Genomic DNA, 22,034 nt, shown 5'->3' on the forward strand with positions numbered 1-22,034 from the left:
GTACAGTGTACTGGGAGATAATCCTCCAAGTTTTTATTTTGGGTATAACCTCAGGGTTTCTCAAAATGTATGACTCACATCAGTGTGAGATGATTTGAAGTGACAGTGAACCATTAAATAATAGTCATCAGAATGTGACTTTAAAAAAATTAAAAATATGAGGCCCTGGCTGGTTGGCTCAGTGGTAGAGTGTCGGCCTGGCATGCAGAAGTCCCGGGTTCGATTCCCAGCCAGGGCACACAGGAGAGGCGCCCATCTGTTTCTCCACCCCTCCCCCTCTCCTTCCTCTCTGTCTCTCTCTTTCCCTCCCGCAGCTGAGGCTCCACTGGAGCAAAGATGGCCTGGGCGCTGGGGATGGCTCCTGGGCCTCTGCCCCAGGCACTAGAGTGGCTCTGGTCGCAACAGAGCGACGCCTCGGAGGGGCAGAGCATCTCTCCCTGGTGGGCAGAACGTCGCCTCCTGGTGGGCGTGCCGGGTGAATCCCGGTCAGGTGCATGCGGGAGTCTGTCTGACTGTCTCTCCCCGTTTCCAGCTTCAGAAAAATACAGAAGAAAAAAGAAATTAAAAATATAATTTTAGTGCCTGACCAGGTGGTGGCATAGTGGATAAAACGTCTTGGATGCGGAAGACGCAGGTTCGAGACCCCGAGGTCGCCAGCTTGAGCCCAAGGTCACTGGTTTGAGCAAGGAGTTACTCGGTCTGCTGTAGCCCCCCGGTCAAGGCTTATATGAGAAAGCAATCAATGAACAACTAAGATGCTGCAATGAAGAATTGATGTTTCTCATCTCTCTCCTTCCTGTCTGTCTGTCCCTCTCTCTGACTCTCTGTCACAAAAAAAAAAAAAAATAGGTTTTATACAACTAGAGAATAAACTCGTGTCAAAAGTTTTCAACTCACTGGTGAAAGAAATAGAGAAAAGTTGTTCAAAGAGCATTTGAACATTCAGGTTTTCCTACAAGGCAATAAACCCATAAACTTTGGGGTTATCATTTCTACTAGATAGAAATAATTTGCATATCTATTAGACACAAAGATCTGTAAGTTAACATGAAACTTCATAGAATCTGGGCCTTCTGTCAATAGTAGATAGGAAAGTCAAACACAAGGATATTCCCTTAAAGAATTGAATAATCCTTATGTGGGCCTGCTTAACAGTCCTCCACTAGGACAGTGAAAGAACGTGCAAGCCTCCCTTCATGTTATTTCCTACTTTTATAGAATTTTTCTTTAAATGTAGTCCCTTATCAGTTATTTTTCAATACTAATTAGTGAAGGAGAAGATGCTGCTATATTGTATGTTTTTTTTCACAGTTGATTGAGGTATACTTTATATCTAATAAAATTCACCCTTTTTTGAGTGTACACATTGATAAATTTTGGCATACAGTTGTGCAACTGCCACAAAAATCAAGACCTAGAGCATCATTCCAAAAAATTACCCTCTTGCCCTTGACACTCATTTTCTTTCCCATTCCCAACCCCAGGCAGCCACTAAACTTTTTGTCACAATGACTTACCTTTTCTAACATCTTATGTAAATGGAATCACGACTACTCTTTTGTGTCTGGCTTCTTTTACTTATGATGTTTTTGAGACTTGTCCACATTATGTGTATCAGTAGTTTGTTCCTTTTTATTGCAAAGTAGTCTTCTGTTGTGTGAATGTATTATAATTCGTTAATGCATTCACCATTTCATGGGCATTTGGGTTGTTTCCAGCTCTTGGCTCTTATGAGTGATGTTTCTGTGAACATTTGCACACAAGTCCATGTGGACATATGTTTTAATTTTTCCTGGGTAAATAGATACCTAGAAATAAAACTGCTGGGTCATCTGGTAAATGTATGTTTAACTTTATAAAATACTGCCAATCTGTTTTGCAAAGTAACTATACCATTTTGCATCCCACTAGCAATATATAAAAACTCCAGTTGCTATACCTTTATATTAATACTTGGTATTATTATTATTATTTTAATTTTAGCCATTCTACTGGTTGGATAGTTCTCTGCATCTTTTCATGTGCTTATTGGCCATTTGTTTATCTTTTTTGAAGTGTCTGTTTAAATCTTTTGCCTGTTTTTTAATTGGATTGTTTGCCTTATGATTATAAGAGTTCTTTATATATTTTTGGATATCATTCCGTATGTTTTTCAGGTATTTTCCTCTAGTCTGTGATTTGCCTTTTAATTTTATTAATGTTGTCATCTGAAGAGCAAACATTTTTAATATTTTGAGGTTTAATTTTTTAGTTTTCATATTTTGTTTCATGTTTTAACAGCCAAGAAATCTTTGCCCACCCCAAGGTCATAAAGATTTTCTGCTTTGTTTTCTTTTATAAGTTGAATGATTTTAGCTTTTATATTTAAGTCTATGGTCCCTTCCAGGTTAATTTTTATGTATGATATGAGGTAAAAGTCAAGCTTTCTTTTTCTTTTTTCTCTCCATAAGCATAGCCAGTTCTTAGAACCATTTGTTGAAAAGACTGTTCTTTCCTTCCCTATTGGGCTACTCTGACAGCTTTGTTAAAAAAAAAAAAAAAGTCAACCATTACATATGGGTCTATGTCTGAACTCTTTGTTCTCGTCCATTTTCTTGTCTACTGAATCTTATGTCTCTCTGTACATCAGTATATCAACACCACACTGTCTTAATGTTTGTAGTTTTTAATAAGTTGAAATCTGGTCATATGAATACTCCAAAATTGTTCTTTTGTTTTAGATTCCTTTGGTATTTCTAGGTGCTTTGCATTTCTTATGCATTTCAGAATGAGTGTGACTATTTCTACAAAAAGAACTCCTGGGAGGCCCTAGCCGGTTGACTCAGTGGATAGAGCATTGGTGTGCAGACGTCCGGGTTCGATCCCTGGTCAGGGCACACATGAGAAGCAACCATCTGCTTCTCTTCCCCTCCCCCTGTCCCTCCTCTCTCTGTCTTTTCCTCTCGCAGCCAATAGCTTGGTTGTTTCGATCATCTGCCCTGGGCACTAAGGATAGCTTGGTTGATTGGCACATCAGCCCCAGACAGGAGTTGCCAGATGGATCCTACTCCAGGCGCATGCAGGAGTCTGTCTCTATTGCCTCTCCTCTCACTTTAGATAGATAGATAGATAGATAGATAGATAGATAGATAGATAGATAGATAGATAGATAGATAGATAAGATAAATACTTCTGGGATCTTTATTGAGCTGTGTTAAACCCATATGTCATGAATTTGTGGAGAATTGCTTTTATTTTTACGGTGACAAGTCTTCAATCCTTGAGCATGGAATAGCTCTCCATTAATTTGTCTTCTTTAATGTCTTCAATATTAAGTATTTTTATGCTATTCTAAATGGAAGTAGGTTTTTAAGTTTTCTCTAATTGTTCATAATATTGAAATACAGTCAGTCTTTGTATATTGACATTGTGTCCTATGACCTTGCTAATAAATTCATTTAATTTTTCTTTGTTGGGTTCCTTTTCAATATGCCTTTGTCTTGCCTTTTTGCACTAGTTAGGACCTGATGTTGAATAGAAGTGGTGAGAACAGACATCCTTGCCTTGTTCCCTGTCTTAGGGAGAGAGCATTAAATATTTATTAAGTATATAATATTTAATTAGTTTTTCTTAAATGCCCTTTCTCAGGTTGAGTAAGTTCTTTATTTCTAGTTTGCGGAGTTATAGTAAATGGGTATTGAATTTTGTCAAACGCATCTATTATTGAGCTGTAAGTTTTCTTTTTTATTATATCAATATTATCTATTACATTGATTTTTTTTTAATATTACACCAATCTTCTGGGTTAAACTCCACTCAGTCATGAGGTATTATTACTTTTATATATTACTGTATTTGCTTGCTCATGTTTTATTAATGAATTTTTTTGTTTGTGTTTATGAGGGATATTTGTCTCTAGTTTTTTTGTGTGTGATACCTTCAAGTTTGATATCAGGGTAATACTGACCTCATAAAATGGGCTGGTGAGTGTTTACTTCTCTTTTCTGAATTTGTGTAGTATTTGTGTTATTTATCCCATAAATGTATGATAAAAATTACAGTGACTCTATAATTGTTTTATAGGAAGGTTTTTAATTATAGATTTAGTGTTTTTAATCAATATAGTGCTATTTAAATTTTTTATTCTTTAATATATTTTGATAATATCTGTCTTTTAAGGAATTTTGTTCATTTATCTAAGTTTTCAAATTTATTGGCATAAAGTTGTTCATAGTGGTTTCTTTTTTTAAATTTTTTATTTATTTTGATTTTAGAGAAAAGGGTAGAATGGGAACAAAGAGAAACATCATTTGTTGTTCCACTTATTTATGCATTCATCGGTTGATGCTTATATGTGCCCTCACTGGGGATTGAACCTGCAACCTTGGCATACGGGGATGATGTTCTGATCAACTGAGCTACCTGGCCAGGGCCACAAATGGTGGTTTCTTTTACTTTCTTTTTTTTCTTTCTCTTTCTTTCCTTCCTCCTTCCCTCCCTCCTCCCTCCATCGCTCCCTCCCTTCCTCTCTCCCTTCCTTCTTTCTGTGATAGGAGGGGAGATAGACTCCCCTGACCAGAATCCACCTGGCAACCCTCATCTGTGGCTGAGGCTCTGCCCATCTGGGGCCATACTTGCAACCAAGCTATTTTTAGTGCCTGAGGTGGAGGCTCCATGGAGCCATCCTCGGTGCCCAGGGCCAATGCTTGAACCAATCAAACCACTGGCTACAAGAGGGAAAGAGAGAGAGAGAAGGGAGAGAGGGAAGAGTAGAGAAGCAGATGGTCACTTGAGCAAAAAACATTTTAAAGACTTTTTTGTGAGTTCTTCTTTTAACTCCCATTCTCAAATTGTATTTTTCAGGGTTATAGTTATTTTTTATAGAAAATTATTAGAATTAAAAGATGACTTCACTGTCAAATTAGATTTAGAGAAATAAATATATATAGTTTTCCCTAACATTTTTCTGTATTTAATTGCATTGGGACTTTGAATTCATTGCCCTCATCTTTTCCCCTGAAAGTTTTCACCAAGTAAAAAGAAGGAAAATAATTAAAATGAACCCCTGTTAAGTACTTTCAGTTTGATTTCTCTGTATATTTATTTTTTACCCAGAGATAATTTGTTAGTTTTAAAAAACCATGGTTTTTAAGGATTTTAGTGTTTGGAAGTAATAAGTGCATTGGAGAAATATATAGAACTTATTTTTAGGACATTGATTTTCTGTTATTAGGGAAAAAGGAGAAACCAAAGAAGTTCACTAAACAGCCGAAAAAGCAGATGTCTTCACCCTGTGGTCAGAAGAAAGAAAAGGCATTGGAAAAGGTACTCTAAATTATATACTGCTCACAAAAATTAGGGCTATTTCAAAATGAATATGATGCTATAAAATATGTCCTAATTTTGGTGAGCAGTGTATGTTACTCTTCTAAAATTTATATTGAAAAATAAATGAGCAAGTATAATAACCAGGAGAAATTTAAAATATAATGCAAAGTGAATGATGTTTTATAAAGACTGAGATTAAAGATCTCTAAGGTATAAAGATCTCTAAGGTATAAAAGGAAAGTGGAGAACAGTATGTAGAGTATGCTATCATTTCTGTAGTATAGGTGAGACAGTATATGTATATGAATTTATATATATATAAAATATCTCTGGAAAGCTATGTAAGAAATTGATAAGATTGGTTCTCTCTAAGGAATGTCTGGGGGGCAGAGGCTTTTTACTACATCTTCTCTTTGTACCTTTTGAATTTTGAAGCAGTATTACTTATTCAAAAAATAAAATACGTTAAAAAAATAAAATAAAATACGTAACCAGACCAGGCAGGGGAGCAGTGGATAGAGCGTCGGACGGGGACGTGGAGGACCCAGGTTCGAAACCCCGAGGTTGCTGGCTTGAGTGCAGACTCATTCGGCTTGATCAGGGGCTCACCAGCTTGAGCGAGGGGTCACTTACTTGAGCGTGGGATCACAGACATGACCCCATGGTCGCTGGCTTGAGCCCAAAGGTTGCTGGCTTAAAGCCCAAGGTTGCTGGCCTGAGCAAGGGGTCACTCACTATGCTGTAGCCTCCTGGTCAAGGCACATATGAGAAAACAATCCCTGAACAACTAAGGAGCTGCAACGAAGAGTTGATGTTTCTCATCTTTTTCCCTTCCTGTCTGTCTGTCCCCATCTGTCCCTCTCTCTGACTCTCTCTCTCTGTCTCTGTCAAAAAAGAAAAAAGTGAATAGACTTTAAAATAAGATAAATTAAAAGAGAAATAGACTTAATTTTCTTTTTTTTAATTTAGTGAGAGGAGGGGAGGCAGAGACAGATCCCCGCATGTGTCCTGACCAGGCTACACCAGGCAAGCCCACTAGGGAGCGATGCTCTTCCCATCAGGGGCTCTTGCTCCATTGCAACCAGTGCCACTTTTTTAAGCGGCTGAGGTGGAGACCATGGAGCCATCCTCAGGGCCTGGGGCCAACTCGTTCCAATCAAGCCATGGCTGCAGGAAGGAAGGAGAAGAGAGAGAGAGAAGTGAGAGGGGGAGGGGTGGAGAAGCAGATGGGTGCTTCTCCTGTGTGCCCTGACTGGGAATAGAACCAAGATAGCCACATGCTGGGCCGACACTCTATAACACTGAGCCAACCAGCCTGAGCCAGCTTATTCTTTTTACTTGTTATATTATTTTCCACACGAACAACTGTAACTTTCACCCCACCCTGTACTTAATGGTCTTTTTTTTTTTAATTTAATGGTCTTTTAAAGTAATTCTTATTCCCCCATGTCACCAAAGGAAGAGGTAAGAAGCCAGGTAGGAATAGGACAGTAATAACCACGGTTGGGTAAAAGAGAAACCGTGGGTTCCAGAACTGAGTGAAAGCTGGGGTTGAGTGAGACAGTTCCACACAATGACATTGACCGGGTTGTATTTCCTGAATTATAAAAGATTGTAAAAGTGGGGTCTTCTGGGTCAGACAAATGTGGGTTCAAATTCTAGGTTTGTTTCTCTTTGGATAAGTTTTTTTAATCTCTATAAACCTGTTTTATTATAGTGATAATAATAACACCTGTTTCACACGGTTTTTGTCAAGTTTAAATGAAATGATACTGGTAATACTCTTGGTACAGCATTTTGCACTCAATAAATGTAAGCTCCTTTAATTATTAACTATAGCACTCACTAATCAGTAAATATATTCTAATTGGACCTTAATGTTGTCTACTCTTTTTTAGTCAACTTCTAGAGATGTGTCTCCTTTCATGTGAGTATTGCTCCTGAATCCAATAGGATGTTGACTCTTCAAGCATCAATGCTGATTTTTGTTTAATTTTTCCCTAGTGTGAGTATGCAGAAGAATAAGTGGGATGCCACAAGATCCTTGAGATTCAACCAGGACGCACAAAGAGAAGATGGTAAGTTTTATTATTTGGGTAATGTACAAGTTTGGCATAAATGACAGTGATGGGAATCTTGTATTATGAAGTATGATGAATAGCTTTAAAGATTTCAACTGGAATGAGGCCCTGAATTAACACATTTCCTAGACATCAACCAGAGTTTCATTACCAATCACAGTAGATAGTGTATTACTGTATTTTATGTATGTATGATGTCGAGGGCTCTCAGACTGACTTTTGCTCAGTATCTTCACTCTGAAGGTGGCAAAATATGTTCTAGGGTACTTTACAGTAATGTTAAAAGCATCATAAGGCATACTCTCCCTCTGAGGAATACACCCATGCCTTTCTTCCCTTCAAGAGAGCATCTCTTAGACCAGGGGTCCCCAAACTATGGCCTGCGGGCCGCATGCGGCCGCCTGAGGCCATTTATCCAGCCCCCGCCGCACTTCCAGAAGGGGCACCTCTTTCATTGGTGGTCAGTGAGAGGAGCATAGTTCCCATTGAAATACTGGTCAGTTTGTTGATTTAAATTTACTTGTTATTTTAAATATTGTATTTGTTCCCGTTTTGTTTTTTTACTTTAAAATAAGATATGTGCAGTGTGCATAGGGATTTGTTCATAGTTTTTATTATAGTTCGGCCCTCCAACAGTCTGAGGTACAGTGAACTGGCCCCCTGTGTAAAAAGTTTGGCGACCCTGTCTTATACTGTAAGGGTACCCACGAGACTTGCAACAAGGAGAGAAATAACTCAGTGAGCTGGAGCAGCCCCGCCTAGGTTCTGGAGAGTCAAAGCAGCCCCGCCGCGGCTCTGTCCTGCCCTGTGGTCTGTCCTGAGCCTGTCCTTGTTCCACTGTCCCCAGCTTCAATAAATGTAATCACAGAAAAGAAAACCATCACAATTGTCCATGTATGAGCCATTTTGCCACTTGTAGCCTAAAATTCTTCAAAGATAAGTAAGTCTATGTAGTTTGTAAAATATTTTCATAAAAACTTGATGATTGAAATCTTTTTTGGAGAAGTGAAAGTTATAAATTATCTTCATAAAAGTAAGGTTTGTTATTTTTTACCCTCAGATCAGCGGCGGATGTCTGAAATTACGGGGCACCTCATAAAGATGAGATTGGGTGATCTGGACCGAGTCAAGTCAAAGGAATCAAAAGAAGTAAGAATTGTGTACAGTACTTGTGTATTGTGCTTGCTTAGATATGCCCTCCTACTCTTTTTTCATTGTGAAGAATATAGAGAGCCTGACCTGTGGTGGCGCAGTGGATAAAGCATCGACCTGGAAATGCTGAGATCACCGGTTCGAAACCCTAGGCTTGCCTGGTCAAGGCACATATGGGAGTTGATGCTTCCTGCTCCTTCCCCCCTACTCTCTCTCTCTCTGTCTCTTCTCTCTCTCTCTCTCTCTCTCTCTCTCTCTCTCTCTCCCCCCTCTCCTCTCTAAAATGAATAAATAAAACAAAAACAAACAAAAAGAATATAGAGATACTTTAAAAAGAATTTTAAAAGAAGAAGTTTTTTTATATTCTGTACCCGTTAGTCAATTCATTTACGTAAAAGTTTTCTGCTCCTTCTTATTATTCATGGTTCATAGGTCCTCTATAACACACATAATAAAGTACATTGTTACTGAAAGTGTAATGTCACACCAAGAGTTGGTTAACTGCACTTGTGACCAGATGCTGACTATCCAAAGGGGGACTTTCTGGAAGTTGCTGGGTTTTTTTTTTGTTGTTGTTGTTGTTGTTGTTTTTCTGAAGCTGAAAATGGGGAGAGTCAGACAGACTCCCGCATGCGCCCGACCGGGATCCACCCGGCACGCCCACCAGGGGTGAAGCTCTGCCCACCAGGGGGCAATGTTCTGCCCCTCCGGGGCATCGCTCTGCCATGACCAGAGCCACTCTAGCGCCTGGGGCAGAGGCCAAGGAGCCATCCCCAGCGCCCGGGCCATCTTTGCTCCAATGGAGCCTTGGCTGTGGGAGGGGAAGAGAGAGACAGAGAGGAAGGGGGGTGGAGAAGCAAATGGGCGCTTCTCCTGTGTGCCCTGGCCAGGAATCAAACCTGGGTCCCCCGCACTCCAGGCCGACGCTCTACCACTGAGCCAACCGGCCAGGGCCAAGTTGCTGGTTTTGATTGACCCTGCATGCAGTGCTTAGATGTTACCTCTAAAATAAGATTTTATTGCCCTGACCTGTGGTGGCGCAGTGGATAAAGTGTTGACCTGGAATGTTGAGGTCACTGGTTCAAAACCCTGGGCTGGCCTGGTCACGGCACATATGGGAGTTGATGCTTCTTGCCCTGCCTTCTCTAGCTCTCTATGTTTCCCCCCTCTCTAAAGTGAATAAATAAAATCTTTTTATAATAAATAAATAAAATAAGATATCTTGCTGAAAATCATGACTAGAAATGCCTGTGTTCTTACTAGAATTAGCCATAACATTATGTATTATCATAGTATTGGTATGATTTAACCCATTGAGTAGTATGAACGTTCATGTACATCCTCGTGCCTCCTGAGTACGATCGATTTATTTTTAAAATGTGTAAGGCAACATTAAAAAAAGGCAAATATGTGTTCTTCTTGTTTCCATAAATTGGTTATCAAACAAACATGATTTTAAGTTAATAAAACTGAAACTAATTTTATTTATTTATTTTTTGTATTTTTCTGAAGTTGGAAACGGAGGCAGTCAGACAGACTCCCGCATGCACCCGACCGGGATCCACTCGGCATGCCCACCAGGGGGCGATGCTCTGCCCATCTGGGGCGTTGCTCTGTTGCAACCAGAGTCATCCTAGTGCCTGAGGCAGAGGCCATTGAGCCATCCTCAGAGCCTGGGCCAACTTTGCTCCAATGGAGCCTTGGCTGCGGGAGGGGAAGAGAGAGACAGAGAGGAAGGAGAGGGGGAGGGTGGAGAAGCAGATGGGCACTTCTCCTGTGTACCCTGGCCGGGAATCGAACCCAGGACTCCTGCACACCAGGCCAATGCTCTACCACTGAGCCAACCAGCCAGGGCTAATTTTACTTTTTGAAAACTCACTCCCAGGGGTCAGTGCGCATGAAAAAAACTCACTACTCAAAGGGTTAATTATAATAAATAGTGCTCCTATTTTCTTATTTAAAAATTTACTTCTCTATAAAACTTCTAAAAGAAAACATGGGAAAATATTTTTGTGACCTGAGTTAGGCAAATATATCTTAGCTACAACACTGAAAAGTGATCCATAAAAGAAAATAAATTGACAAATTGTACTTCATCAAAATTTAAAAGTTCTTTTTGAAAGACAATATTAAGAAAATGAAAAGACAAGTCATAAGCTATGAAAAAATATGTATAAAACACTGAAATGGTAAAGCAGTGTTTTTTAGCTGCCAATCCACAGACTGGAGCCAAGTCTGCAAAAGAGTTAACCACTTTGATATGGTAAAAAAATTTGTATCCAGAGTATATGAAGAATTCTCCAAACTCAATAATATGAACAACTTAATTTTTAAAATGGGCAGAAGACTAACCACATACCTCTTAAAAGAAGAATATAGGTAGCAGATAAGCACATTAAAAGATGCAACATCATTAGTCATTAGGGAAATGTAATTTGAAACCTCAGTGATATATCATTATATACCAACTAGACTGTCTAAAAAAATTTTTTTAACATGTTGACAAGGATGTGGAGCAGCCAGAACTCATACCTACCAAGTAGGAATGAAACAGGAATGAGCACTTTAGGAAACAATTTGGCAGTTTTCTATAACAAGTTACCGATACACAACGTAAATGAATCTCTTATACGTTATGGTAAGTGAAAGCAGCCAGATGCGAAAGTCTACAGACTGTATGATTCTGTTTATCTAGTTCTGGAAAAATACAAAAATGTAGGATCATAAAGCAGATCAGTGGTTCCCAAGAATTGGTAGTGTCAAATCAGTAGACTTAAAAGAGCCACAAAGGGATTCTCTTGGGGTGAAGGGACTCTACCCTGTATCCATTGTAACAACGGGTACGTCACTTTGTGCATCTGCAAAATTCAAAAAGATTTACTAAAAAGGGTGAATTTAAACTATGTAAGTTAAAATTAAAGAGCTTGAATTTTCAAAAATCAAAGTTTCTCTTTCTTTTTTTTTTAATTTAATTCAGTGAGAGGAGGAGAGGCAGAGAGAGACTCCTGCATGTGCCCCAACTGGATTCACCTGGAAATCCCACTAGGGGGCGATGCTCTGCCATTTGGGGCCCTTGCTCCATTGCAACTGGAGCCATTTTTTAGCACCTGAGGCAGAGGCCATGGAGCCATCGTCAGCGCCCAGGGCCAACTCACTGTAATTGAGCCATGGCTGCAGGAGGGGAGGAAAAAAGAGAGGGGGGGGAAGAGAGAGAAGCGAGAATGGGAGGGGTGGAGTAGCAGATGGGTGCTTCTCCTGGGTGCCCTGACTGGGAGTTGAACCTAGGACATCCACATGCCAGTCCAATGCTCTATCCACTGAGCAAACCGGCCAGGGCTAATAAAATTACTTATAAGTTAAACAGTAATGCCATTTTAATAAAGCACAACTTCTGTTGCTTCTGTAAAGATAATGATTGAATTTTGCTCCTTTACTCTGCAGTTTGCAGGAGGTATTTATTCCAGGCTTGAAGCACAAATCAAGGCCTCAGTGCCAGTCAGTGCACGGCAGGGAAGCTCAGAGAAAAACACAAGGTAAGTCAGCATAATGAATTCAGAGTGCCATTGGCTTTGAGGTGATTTTTTTTTCTAGGGAAAATTATATGACACTAGAAGTACATAATTTGAGTTTTGTTTCAAGGATTAGATCATGACATTAGTAAGGACCAGATTTAACTTAAAAGTTATGACTCTAAAACATCATAAGCACAAAATTTAATCAAAGTATAGTTTTTTTAAGGTTTCTGTTTCTTTTTATTTATTTATTTTGAAGTGAGAAGGGGGATGGTGAGGCAGATAGACTCCCACATGAGCCCGACTGGGGTCTACCTGGCATGCTCTCCCGGGGGCGATGCTCTGCCCATCTGGGGCATTGCTCCGCTGCAACCAGAGCCAGTCTAGCACCTGAGGCAGAGGCCGTGGAGCCATCCTCAGCGCCCGGGCCAACTTTGCTCCAATGGAACCTTGGCTGCGGGAGGGGGAGAGAGAGAAAGGAGAGGGGGAAAGGTGGAGAAGCAGATGGGCACTTCTGTGTGCCCTGGCCAGGAATCAAACCCAGGACTTTCACACGCCAGGCCGACACTCTACCGCTGAGCCAACTGGCCAGAGCGAGGTTTCTGTTTCTTGATTCAGCTCTGTTCTTATCCAACTGCTGATAAAAATGTAAGCTATAGTGCTTCTGTGAATTAGCAGAATTTTTATACTGTTTGTAGGTTATATATTATTACTTTATATAAATCATTGAAGTCTTTCTCATTCCTTGTTTTATTTTTCTTTTAAAAATCTAACTTGTGGGTCTTATGTTATTTTACATCAAAAAAAAAATTAAGATTAACAATTACTGAGATTTGATCATTAATACTATAGATCTAAAAGTCTTATCTGCAAAGCAGAAATTCAGAATGCTCAGAAAACCATGAGATATTTTCCATATATCTGTCAGCTCAAACCTAAACTGAGCTACTATGATGCTACTTGTAGTTTTTATTTATCCCACTTAATGTAAATGTTTATTCATTTCACTGGGAAGAAACATTAATGTGTTTGATTTGGGGGCACTGCTCCAGATCCATAATATATATATATATATATATAATGTATAAACTGTTTCATCATCCCAAAATAAAAAAAATCTGAGTTATAAAATATATCTCACTGCAAGTTTTTAATGATGGATATAGAGCCACATCAAGTTTCATTAAACACAGATACTGTCAAGCAAGCATAACCTAAAGCAGCAGTAACTTCCTGTTGTTTTAAAAGCACCTCTGAACTTCTTTTCTGTTTAAAAATCTAGGTCTAAAAGCCGTTTTGGTCCAGGGCGTCCTGCGTAAAGCACCGTGCCACATAACTAAAAAGGCAGAAGATACACCCCTGCACATCCGAAATTGCTCATCTCTTAAAGATCTCCTGAACAATGACTTCTCAATGTTTTAAGTTATTTATTAATTATTCTTGCAAACCACATAAATCACAATGCTAGGGGAAGTGTAAAATTAGGTCTTGTGAAATCTAATTGTAAACATGAAACTTCTTAAATCTAATTTTCTTTTATTGTGATGCTAGGCTATTTAGAAAATTTTATTTACAAATTAGTTAAGACTCCTAATATTAATTTATTTATTTAAAAAAGGTCTAAACTCTCAAGTAGCTAATATTGTTTAAGACCTTAAAAAATTAGGGGAATACACCTGGTAGTGGTTCCACGCATGTTCACCGACTGTAGTGTGTCTTCTGTAAATTGTGAGATAGTATTGAGAACAGCAATTTGTGTGATGAAATTTCCCAGTGATGCTAATTTTAAGTTGGCATGGATATTAAGGAGGAACAGATCTCAAGACTGAATTAAATAAAGTTTTGTGGTGAGGTATTCTCTGTGTTGGGCAGAAGGGTTAAATTTTTTCAGTGTTATTCCATAGAAAGCATGTTAATCCAACTTTTTTTTTCTTTTGATGTTTAATGCTGATCTATTGGTCATCTGAGCTGGAATTACTCTTATTAACTCTTTCTCTGTGAAGCTAGTGCCATTCTGAGTTTGTTTTAGTGTAGTGAGTCATTTCAGTTGTATGAGATACCCACTGTACAGTTCTCAGCGTTCTAAATCCCAACCATATTGCTATAGCCATTCAAGTAGCCCTTTAAAACAGTTATAATCACTTATTGGCATAGGGCTGTCTAGAAGGAAAGATTCCCAAATACATTTGATGGATGAAAAATTGCATGTATTCAAGAGAAATCAAAATAAAATTCTACAGATCATGTTTTAATTTGTCTAACCAAGCAGAAAGAGTGCTCAGGGAAAATTTGTTCCAAACCATAAGCATATAAAAAAGTATGTGTTTGGAAATTATTTATATATAGGTCTCTTAAAACTTAAGATGTACTGTTTCTAAATTAAATGAAGATCTCCCTTATAACTGAAATTTCTTCAAATTATTTAGAGAACAGATTTTGATAATGTGTGACAGAACAGCACCTCTGTCGAAATGTTAGGTATTATATCGGTATACACATACAGAAAGCATTATTTTTAGTGTATTAGTTAATAAATTTAGCTAGATTTTATTTGATATTATATGTATGGCTTGGCCAAGGTTTTTGAACTTCTGTTAGGAAACTTTGTTGCAGTTTATATATTTTTCAACTGATATTTTCGAAATAGATTATAATTTTTTTATTTTTAAGAGAAAATGTTTTATAGTACATGATCTGTAAACCCTGCTGAATACCAGAGTCTTGCTTAGTATACTATCATCTGATTTAAAGTATTTAGGTATATTCATGTTATATAGTGCTGTGATGGTTACAACCAGAAGAGAAAATACAATCTTTTGATTCTTACCTGATAGTAACAAGGCAAATTGCTTCTCCCTAGGGGAGAAGCACTGAATTGAGTACCACTGAATTGAGTTTTATAAACCACAGTTGATTAGAATTTGATTCACTTCAGAATGTGCTTTTTATTTTGTTAATGTCTGTCGTACATAACACATTTTATTCAAGCTCCTAATAGTATTTATTTTGCCAAATACTTTGAGGTTTTACCTTATATTAATTCTGAATTCACACTTCTATCATTGAAATAAACATTAGTGACATAAGTAGTTTGAAAAGTTTCTTGATCTGAATCATTCCACCTTCTCAGAAAGGTCTAGATGGGCTCTAGATTACAGGTTTTCATGAAAAAGGTGAGTTTTGTTTAAGATTGTTTTAAATGAGATCCTGGTAAAGATAGAGCAAAATATTTATGGGATAAAATACTACAGGAAGGATTATCTGGTAACGGTGCTGACCCCACACTGCTACATCATCTGTTTCCTTCCTCAGAATGCTCACAGATACTGAGATGTGCTCATTGCTTTGGAAGCTGAGGCTGAAGCCCTATCATGCTAATCTTGGAAAGCTTATTTTAATATAAAAACAAAAAATATATCTTTCACCTCTAATACCTGGAATTAATTCTTTAGTCATCCTTCAGTTATTCATTGAAGAACTATTATAAATCTCACTGACTTCTCATACCTCTCAGTTGAAAGGCACTGGGATATCTTGTCAAATTTATTTTTCTTTCTTTCTTTCTTTCTTTCTTTCTTTCTTTCTTTCTTTCTTTCTTTCTTTCCTTTCTCTCTCTCTCTCTCTCTCTCTCTCTCTCTCTCTCTCTTTCTCTTTTTCTTTCTTAAGTGAGAGGAGGGGAGATAGACTCCTGCAAATGCCTGACCGGGATCCACCTAGCAACCCCAGTCTGGGACCAATGCTTGAATTAACCAAGCTATCCTCTGCCTGGGGCCAACACTTGAACCATTTGAGCCACTGGCTTCAAGAGGAGAAGAGAGAGAGAAGAAGGAGAGGGAAGGGAAGAGAAGAAGATGGTCACTTCTCGTGTGGGCCCTGACTGGGGATCGCACTAGGCCGATGCTCTATTCCCTGAGCCAACCAGCCAGGGCCTGTCCGTCCATTTCTAATAGGTTAACTCTTTCACTCTAAAGCTTATCTATTGAGGAAGATGATATAGGGATAATATTATTCCCAATCTATAGGATTGTTGAGGTATTAAATGACTTACAGATCTAAAACAATTAGCACAGTACTTTCTGGCTAATAGTAAGCCCTCCATAAATGTTAAGTATTATTGTTGTTGCATTGTTATTAAATATTTAGAAAATAGTATTAAATTCTGTAAGATAAGAATTTGATATCCTTCTTACTATAACTTGAGTTGCTAAGACTTGTATAGTTGTGTGTGTTTAGTGCAAGAAAGAAAAGAAGCACCTAATGCTTTGGTGATTGTTATCATTTTTTACTAAACATTTTGCCTTATTTAGGCAGAATAAACAGCATTTGTAGGAGGAGCGGGGTAGGAAAACCATTTCCTGATATGTGGTAGTGACTTGCGCTATTTTTAAAGAGGTTTACTGAAGGAGAGAGTGAAGGTTACACCATAATCTTATAGTAACTCCACCCAAGATGAAATTTCGGCTAGCTTGGCTCTTACTAGTGGTCAAGGCCAGTTCTGATCCAATCAGAGTTGGTGTACAATAGGAGTTGCTAAATGTATATGCCTTATCTCCTTCAGTCTCACAATAAACCTCCCACATCAGGTATTACCCTTATTTTATAGGTGGAGAAGTAAATTCAGAAAGGTAAAGTAACCCACACACTGGGATTGTAATCGGCCTATTGGCTCATTCCCGCACCTTCTTGAAACAATTTTACCTTGGACTGCCAGAAACATTCTCTCCTGGCTCACTGGCAGCTCCTTCAAGCTAAAACCAAGGGACCCTAGTTCACTTCCTGTAGTTTCCATCTTGTGTATCCAATGGCCCACTTGGCATGTGTACTTGAAATACCAGTATGAGTCTCCAATTTAAAACAGAACTTGTGGCATATCTCCTTAACACCATCCACAACTCCCTGCTTGTTCAAGCCCAGTCTTCCCAGTTTAGTAAACGGTACTATTGCCCACCCAAGTGCACAAGCTGAAATCTAGAAGTTATTTATTCCTCTTTCCTTCATTCCCACGTTTAGTTCATCAGCACACCGCATACATCCATTTGCTTCTATCTCCATCATCACCACCACCCCAAAGCGTCTTACATGAAGTGCTACAAGTCTCCCAAGTGATTCTCAGCTTCCACTCCAACTCCTTATCCACAAAGCAACGGTATTGATTTTGAAATGTGACTCAGAGCACATCATTTCCCTGCTAACATCCCAGTAATTCTTCATCAACCCTAGAATAAAAAACAACCTCCACTGCTCAGGTTTAGAGTCCTACACGACCTAGGCCCTGGCTGCCTCTCAGACCTCCTTTTCACTCTTGCTTACTACTTGTTCCTCCAAGATGTGAGCTCATTCCCACCTTTCAGTCCCTTCACATTAGCTGTTCTCACCATCTAGAAGGCTGTTTCTTATAATTCAGATTTTAGATTAGATCTTATTTCCTCTCAGGAGGCATTTCCATATACTCAATCTAAACTAGTTCCTCCCTTCCTGTGCCTTTCCCTTCCTCCTCCCCTCAAGGTGTTTTCTCTCTTTCTCCTAAGCTCCCATTATTCTGCCTCTGTAAATTGCTTACTAAAGCCCATTTATCTCTATGACTTTTCCTCTTCCTCTTCCTCCTCCCCCCTCCTCCTCTTCTTCTTTTTCTTTCTTCCTTCTCCTCTTCCCCTTCTTCTTCTTCTTCTCCTTCTCCTCCTCCTCCTCCTCCTCCTCCTCCTCCTCCTCCTCCTCCTTCTTTTTTTTTGTATTTTTTGTATTTTTCTGAAGCCAGAACAGGGAGGCAGTCAGACAGACTCCCGCATACGCCTGACCGGGATCCACCTGGCACGCCCACCAGGGGGCGATGCTCTGCCCATCCGGGGCGTCGCTCTGTTGTGACCAGAGCCACTCTAGCACCTCAGGCAGAGGCCACAGAGCCATCCCCAGCGCCCAGGCCATCCCAGCTCCAGTGGAGCCTCGGCTGCGGGAGGGGAAGAGAGAGACAGAGAGGAAGGAGAGGGGGAGGGATGGAGAAGCAGATGGGCACTTCTCCTGTGTGCCCCAGCTGGGAATCAAACCTGGGACTCCCGCATGCCAGGCCAACGCTCTACCACTGAGCCAACCTGGCCAGGGCTTCTTCTTCTTTATAGGTGTGAGGAGTAGAGAGAGTGAGGCAGACTCCCGCATGCACCCTGAGATCTACCTGGCAAACCCCATCTGGGGCCAATGCTTGAATACTGAGTTATTTTTAGCACCTGAGGCTGACACACCCAACAGAGCTATCCTCAGTGCCCAGAGCCATGCTCAAACCAATTGAGCCACTGGCTGTGGGAGGGAAAGAAGAAAGGGTAGAGAAACTGATGGTTGCTTCTCCAGTGTGCTCTGACTAGGAATCAAACCTAAGACGTCCATATGCTAGACTGACACTCTATCCACTGAGCCTCCGGCCAGGGCCATCTGTGACTTTGTGTGTGTGTGTGTGTGTGTGTGTGTGTGTGTGTGTGTGTGTGGCAGAGACAGTGTCAGTGGGAGATAGATAGGGACTGACAGACAGGAAGGGAGAGAGATGAGAAACATCAATTCTTCATTGCGGTTCCTTAGTTGTTCATTGATTTTTCATATGTGCCTTGACCAGGGGGCTACAGCAAATTGAGTGACCCCTTGCTCGAGCCAGCAACCTTGGGCTCAAGCTGGTGAGCCTTGCTCAAACCAGATGAGCCTGTGCTCAAGCTGGCAACCTAGGGGACTCGAACCTGGGTCCTCCCACATCCCAGTCCGACGCTCTATCCACTGCCACCACCTGGTCAGGTCATCTGTTGACTTTCTAAATAAACTTTCCCTTTTAGTTTGAAAAAAAAAATAACTACCCAAGTCACTCCCATCATATCATCATAGTTTATTTCTGTATGAATGTGCTATTATTGTTCTAATATTTTTCTTTTTTAATTTTTTTGCAATTTGTCTCTCATGCCAGAAAGTGAAATTAAATGCATCAAAATTGGAAAAGCAGTAAAACTGTATTCACAGATGACATGATCTTAAAGACAGAAAATCCTAAGAAAGTTACTAAAAAACAGAACATATAATTAAGTTCAGCAAGATTTCTGGATTCAAGGTCAATATACAAAAGTCAACTGATTTTTATACACTAGCAATGAAAAATCTGAAAATGAAATAATGGCAATTGTTCTCTTTACAATAGCATCAAAAAGAATAAACTAAGAATAAATGTAACAAAAGAAATGTAAAGCATCCTGAAAACTATAAAATATCATTGAAAGAAATGAGTTAAATAATAGAAGGACCATTCCATGTTTATAGATCACAACGTTTAAATGTTAAGATGGCACAACTCCTCAGAGTTTCACCACAATTCCTATCAGAACCCCAGCTGACTTGTTGGTAGAAATTGACAAACTGATCCTAAAATTCATGTGGAAACTCAAGGGACCTAGAACAGCTAACACAGTTTTGAAAAGGAACAAAGAGGATTTACCATTTGTTCTATAATAAAATCTTACTGTTGAGCTACAGAGATCTAGTCAATGTAGGACTAGCATATTATGTACATATCAATGGAACAAAATTGAGAGTCCAGAAATAAACCCATATATTTATGGCCATTTGATTGTCAACAACAGTCCCAAGACCATTCAATGGGAAAAGAATTGTCTTTTCTTTCTTTTTTTTTTTTTTTTTTTTGTATTTTTTTTCTGAAGCTGGAAACGGGGAGAGACAGTCAGACAGACTCCCGCATGTGCCCGACCGGGATCCACCCGGCACGCCCACCAGGGGCAACGCTCTGCCCCTCCGGGGCATCGCTCTGCCGCGACCAGAGCCATTCCAGTGCCTGGGGCAGAGGCCAAGGAGCCATCCCCAGCGCCCGGGCCATCTTTGCTCCAATGGAGCCTTGGCTGCGGGAGGGGAAGAGAGAGACAGAGAGGAAGGAGGGGGGAGGGGGGGTGGAGAAGCAGATGGGCACTTCTCCTGTGTGCCCTGGCCGGGAATCGAACCCGGGTCCCCCGCACGCCAGGCCGATGCTCTACCGCTGAGCCAACCGGCCAGGGCCAAGAATTGTCTTTTCTATAAATGGTGCAGGGAGCCTGACCAGCCGGTGGCTCAGTGGATAGAGCATCAGACTGGGATGTGGAGGACCCAGGTTCGAGACTCCCAAGGTCACCAGCTTGAGTGCGGGCTCATCTGGTTTGAGCAAAGCTCACCAGCTTGGACCCAAGGTCGCTGGCTTGAGCAAGGGATTACTCGATCTGCTGTAGCCCCCCAGTCAAGGCACATATGAGAAAGCAATCAATGAACAACTAAGGTGTCACAACAAAAAACTAATGATTGATGCTTCTCATCTCTCTCCGTTCCTGTCTGTCCCTATCTATCCCTCTCTCTGACTCTCTGTCTCTGTAATAAATAAATAAATAAATAGTGCAGGGACATTTGGCTATCCTCATGCAAAAGAATGAAGTTGGACCCTTATCTAATACCATATACACACAAATCAAAATGTATTAATGACTTAAATGTAAGAACAAACACAATTAAGAAAGCAAAAAGCCTACAGAATGGGAGAAAATGCTTGCAAGTCACATGTCTAATAAGGGACTTCTTGTCAGAATATTTAAAGAATAATCCAATACAAAAACAACCCAGTTTTTAAAATGATAAAGGATTTGAATAGACATTTCTCCAAAAAAGATACACAAATAGCCAGTAGCACTTCATATGATGCTCAACATCATTAGCCACCAAGGAAATGCAAATAGAAACCACAGTGAGGTACCACTTCACATCTAGCGGAATAGCTATAACAAAAAAGCCACCTAATGACTTGTAGAGAATGTGCATAATTCGAACCCTTGCACTGCTGGTGACAACATAAAATGCAGCCAGACTTTGGAAAGCAGTCTGACATTTCCTCAAAAAATTTAAACGTAGAGATACCATTTATCCTAACAGGTATGCCATTTTTTATTTAGTCTCTTGTGTTTATCCATATACATATGTTCAAGCACAGGACAGTATTATTATCTATTTCTCTGTACAGATGGAGAAACAGACCCAAGGATAGCAACTTGTCTAGGGGCAACATAAAAGAATGATACAAGCAGTGCTATTCATGACAGTATTGCTGTGTTGAGATAATACCTACATGTAAAGCACTAAGAATAGTGCCTGACATATAGTATTGATTATTATTAGGCCACATGAAAGATATTTAGAAATAACCATGTCGTGCTCACTTCCATATTTGACCTTGCTTATGTGTTCCCACCCAGATTGCTCTCCTTTTGTTCTGCTGCTTATCGAAATTTTCCCTGGCTTTATGTCCCTGCTCAAATCCCCTCCATGGATCTGCTGGTCTCTCTTCTCTGAATTATATTTCACTCACAACATTGCCACAGTTTAGCAATCACATGTTCTTATTGCTTTTTTCTTTGTTGGTCTTGAGTTCCCAACCAACTCTTTTTTTTTTTATAAATAAATTTTTATTTTAATGGGGTGACATCAATAAATCAGGGTACATATATTCAAAGAAAAACATGTCCAGGTTATCTTGTCATTCAATTCTGTTGCATACCCATCACCCAAAGAGAGATTGTCCTCCATCACCTTCTATCTAGTTTTCTTTGTACCCCTCCCCTCCCCCTCCCCCTCTCCTTCCTTCCCTCCCCCCCTGCCCCCTCCCCCCGTAACCACCACACTCTTGTCCATGTCTCTTAGTCTCGTTTTTATGTCCCATCAATGTATGGAATCCTGCAGTTCTTGTTTTTTTCCGATTTACTTATTTCACTCCGTATAATGTTATCAATATCCCACCATTTTGTTGTAAGTGATCCGATGTCATCATTTCTTATGGCTGAACAGTATACCATGGTGTATATGTGCCACATCTTCTTTATCTAGTCTTCTATTTTTTTTACAGTGATTAAAGCCTTTAAGCAAACTCTTGGCCACTACAGCAAGAATCCATAAAAGAGTAGTGTCCTTAACATATTCACCAAGTCCAAGT

General features: G+C 39.8%; 1 protein-coding gene across 3 annotated transcripts in view; it reads left to right on the forward strand.

The window, feature by feature from the left end:
- SANBR (SANT and BTB domain regulator of CSR) overlaps nucleotides 1–15,197 on the forward strand; it is a 108,795-nt gene extending 93,598 nt beyond the window's left edge. For all 3 annotated transcript variants that reach the window (XM_066267200.1, XM_066267199.1, XM_066267201.1), the window contains 6 exons: nucleotides 5,213–5,304; nucleotides 7,206–7,234; nucleotides 7,312–7,385; nucleotides 8,449–8,537; nucleotides 11,982–12,073; nucleotides 13,335–15,197. In XM_066267200.1, the coding sequence (XP_066123297.1) occupies nucleotides 5,213–5,304; nucleotides 7,206–7,234; nucleotides 7,312–7,385; nucleotides 8,449–8,537; nucleotides 11,982–12,073; nucleotides 13,335–13,371 (413 nt within the window). In that variant the 3' untranslated portion in view covers nucleotides 13,372–15,197. The remainder of the gene's footprint in view (nucleotides 1–5,212; nucleotides 5,305–7,205; nucleotides 7,235–7,311; nucleotides 7,386–8,448; nucleotides 8,538–11,981; nucleotides 12,074–13,334) is intronic.
- The last annotated feature ends 6,837 nt before the right edge of the window (nucleotides 15,198–22,034 follow it).

This window comes from Saccopteryx bilineata, chromosome 3, assembly GCF_036850765.1.
Source record: "Saccopteryx bilineata isolate mSacBil1 chromosome 3, mSacBil1_pri_phased_curated, whole genome shotgun sequence".
In the NCBI taxonomy this organism is placed as follows: domain Eukaryota; kingdom Metazoa; phylum Chordata; class Mammalia; order Chiroptera; family Emballonuridae; genus Saccopteryx; species Saccopteryx bilineata.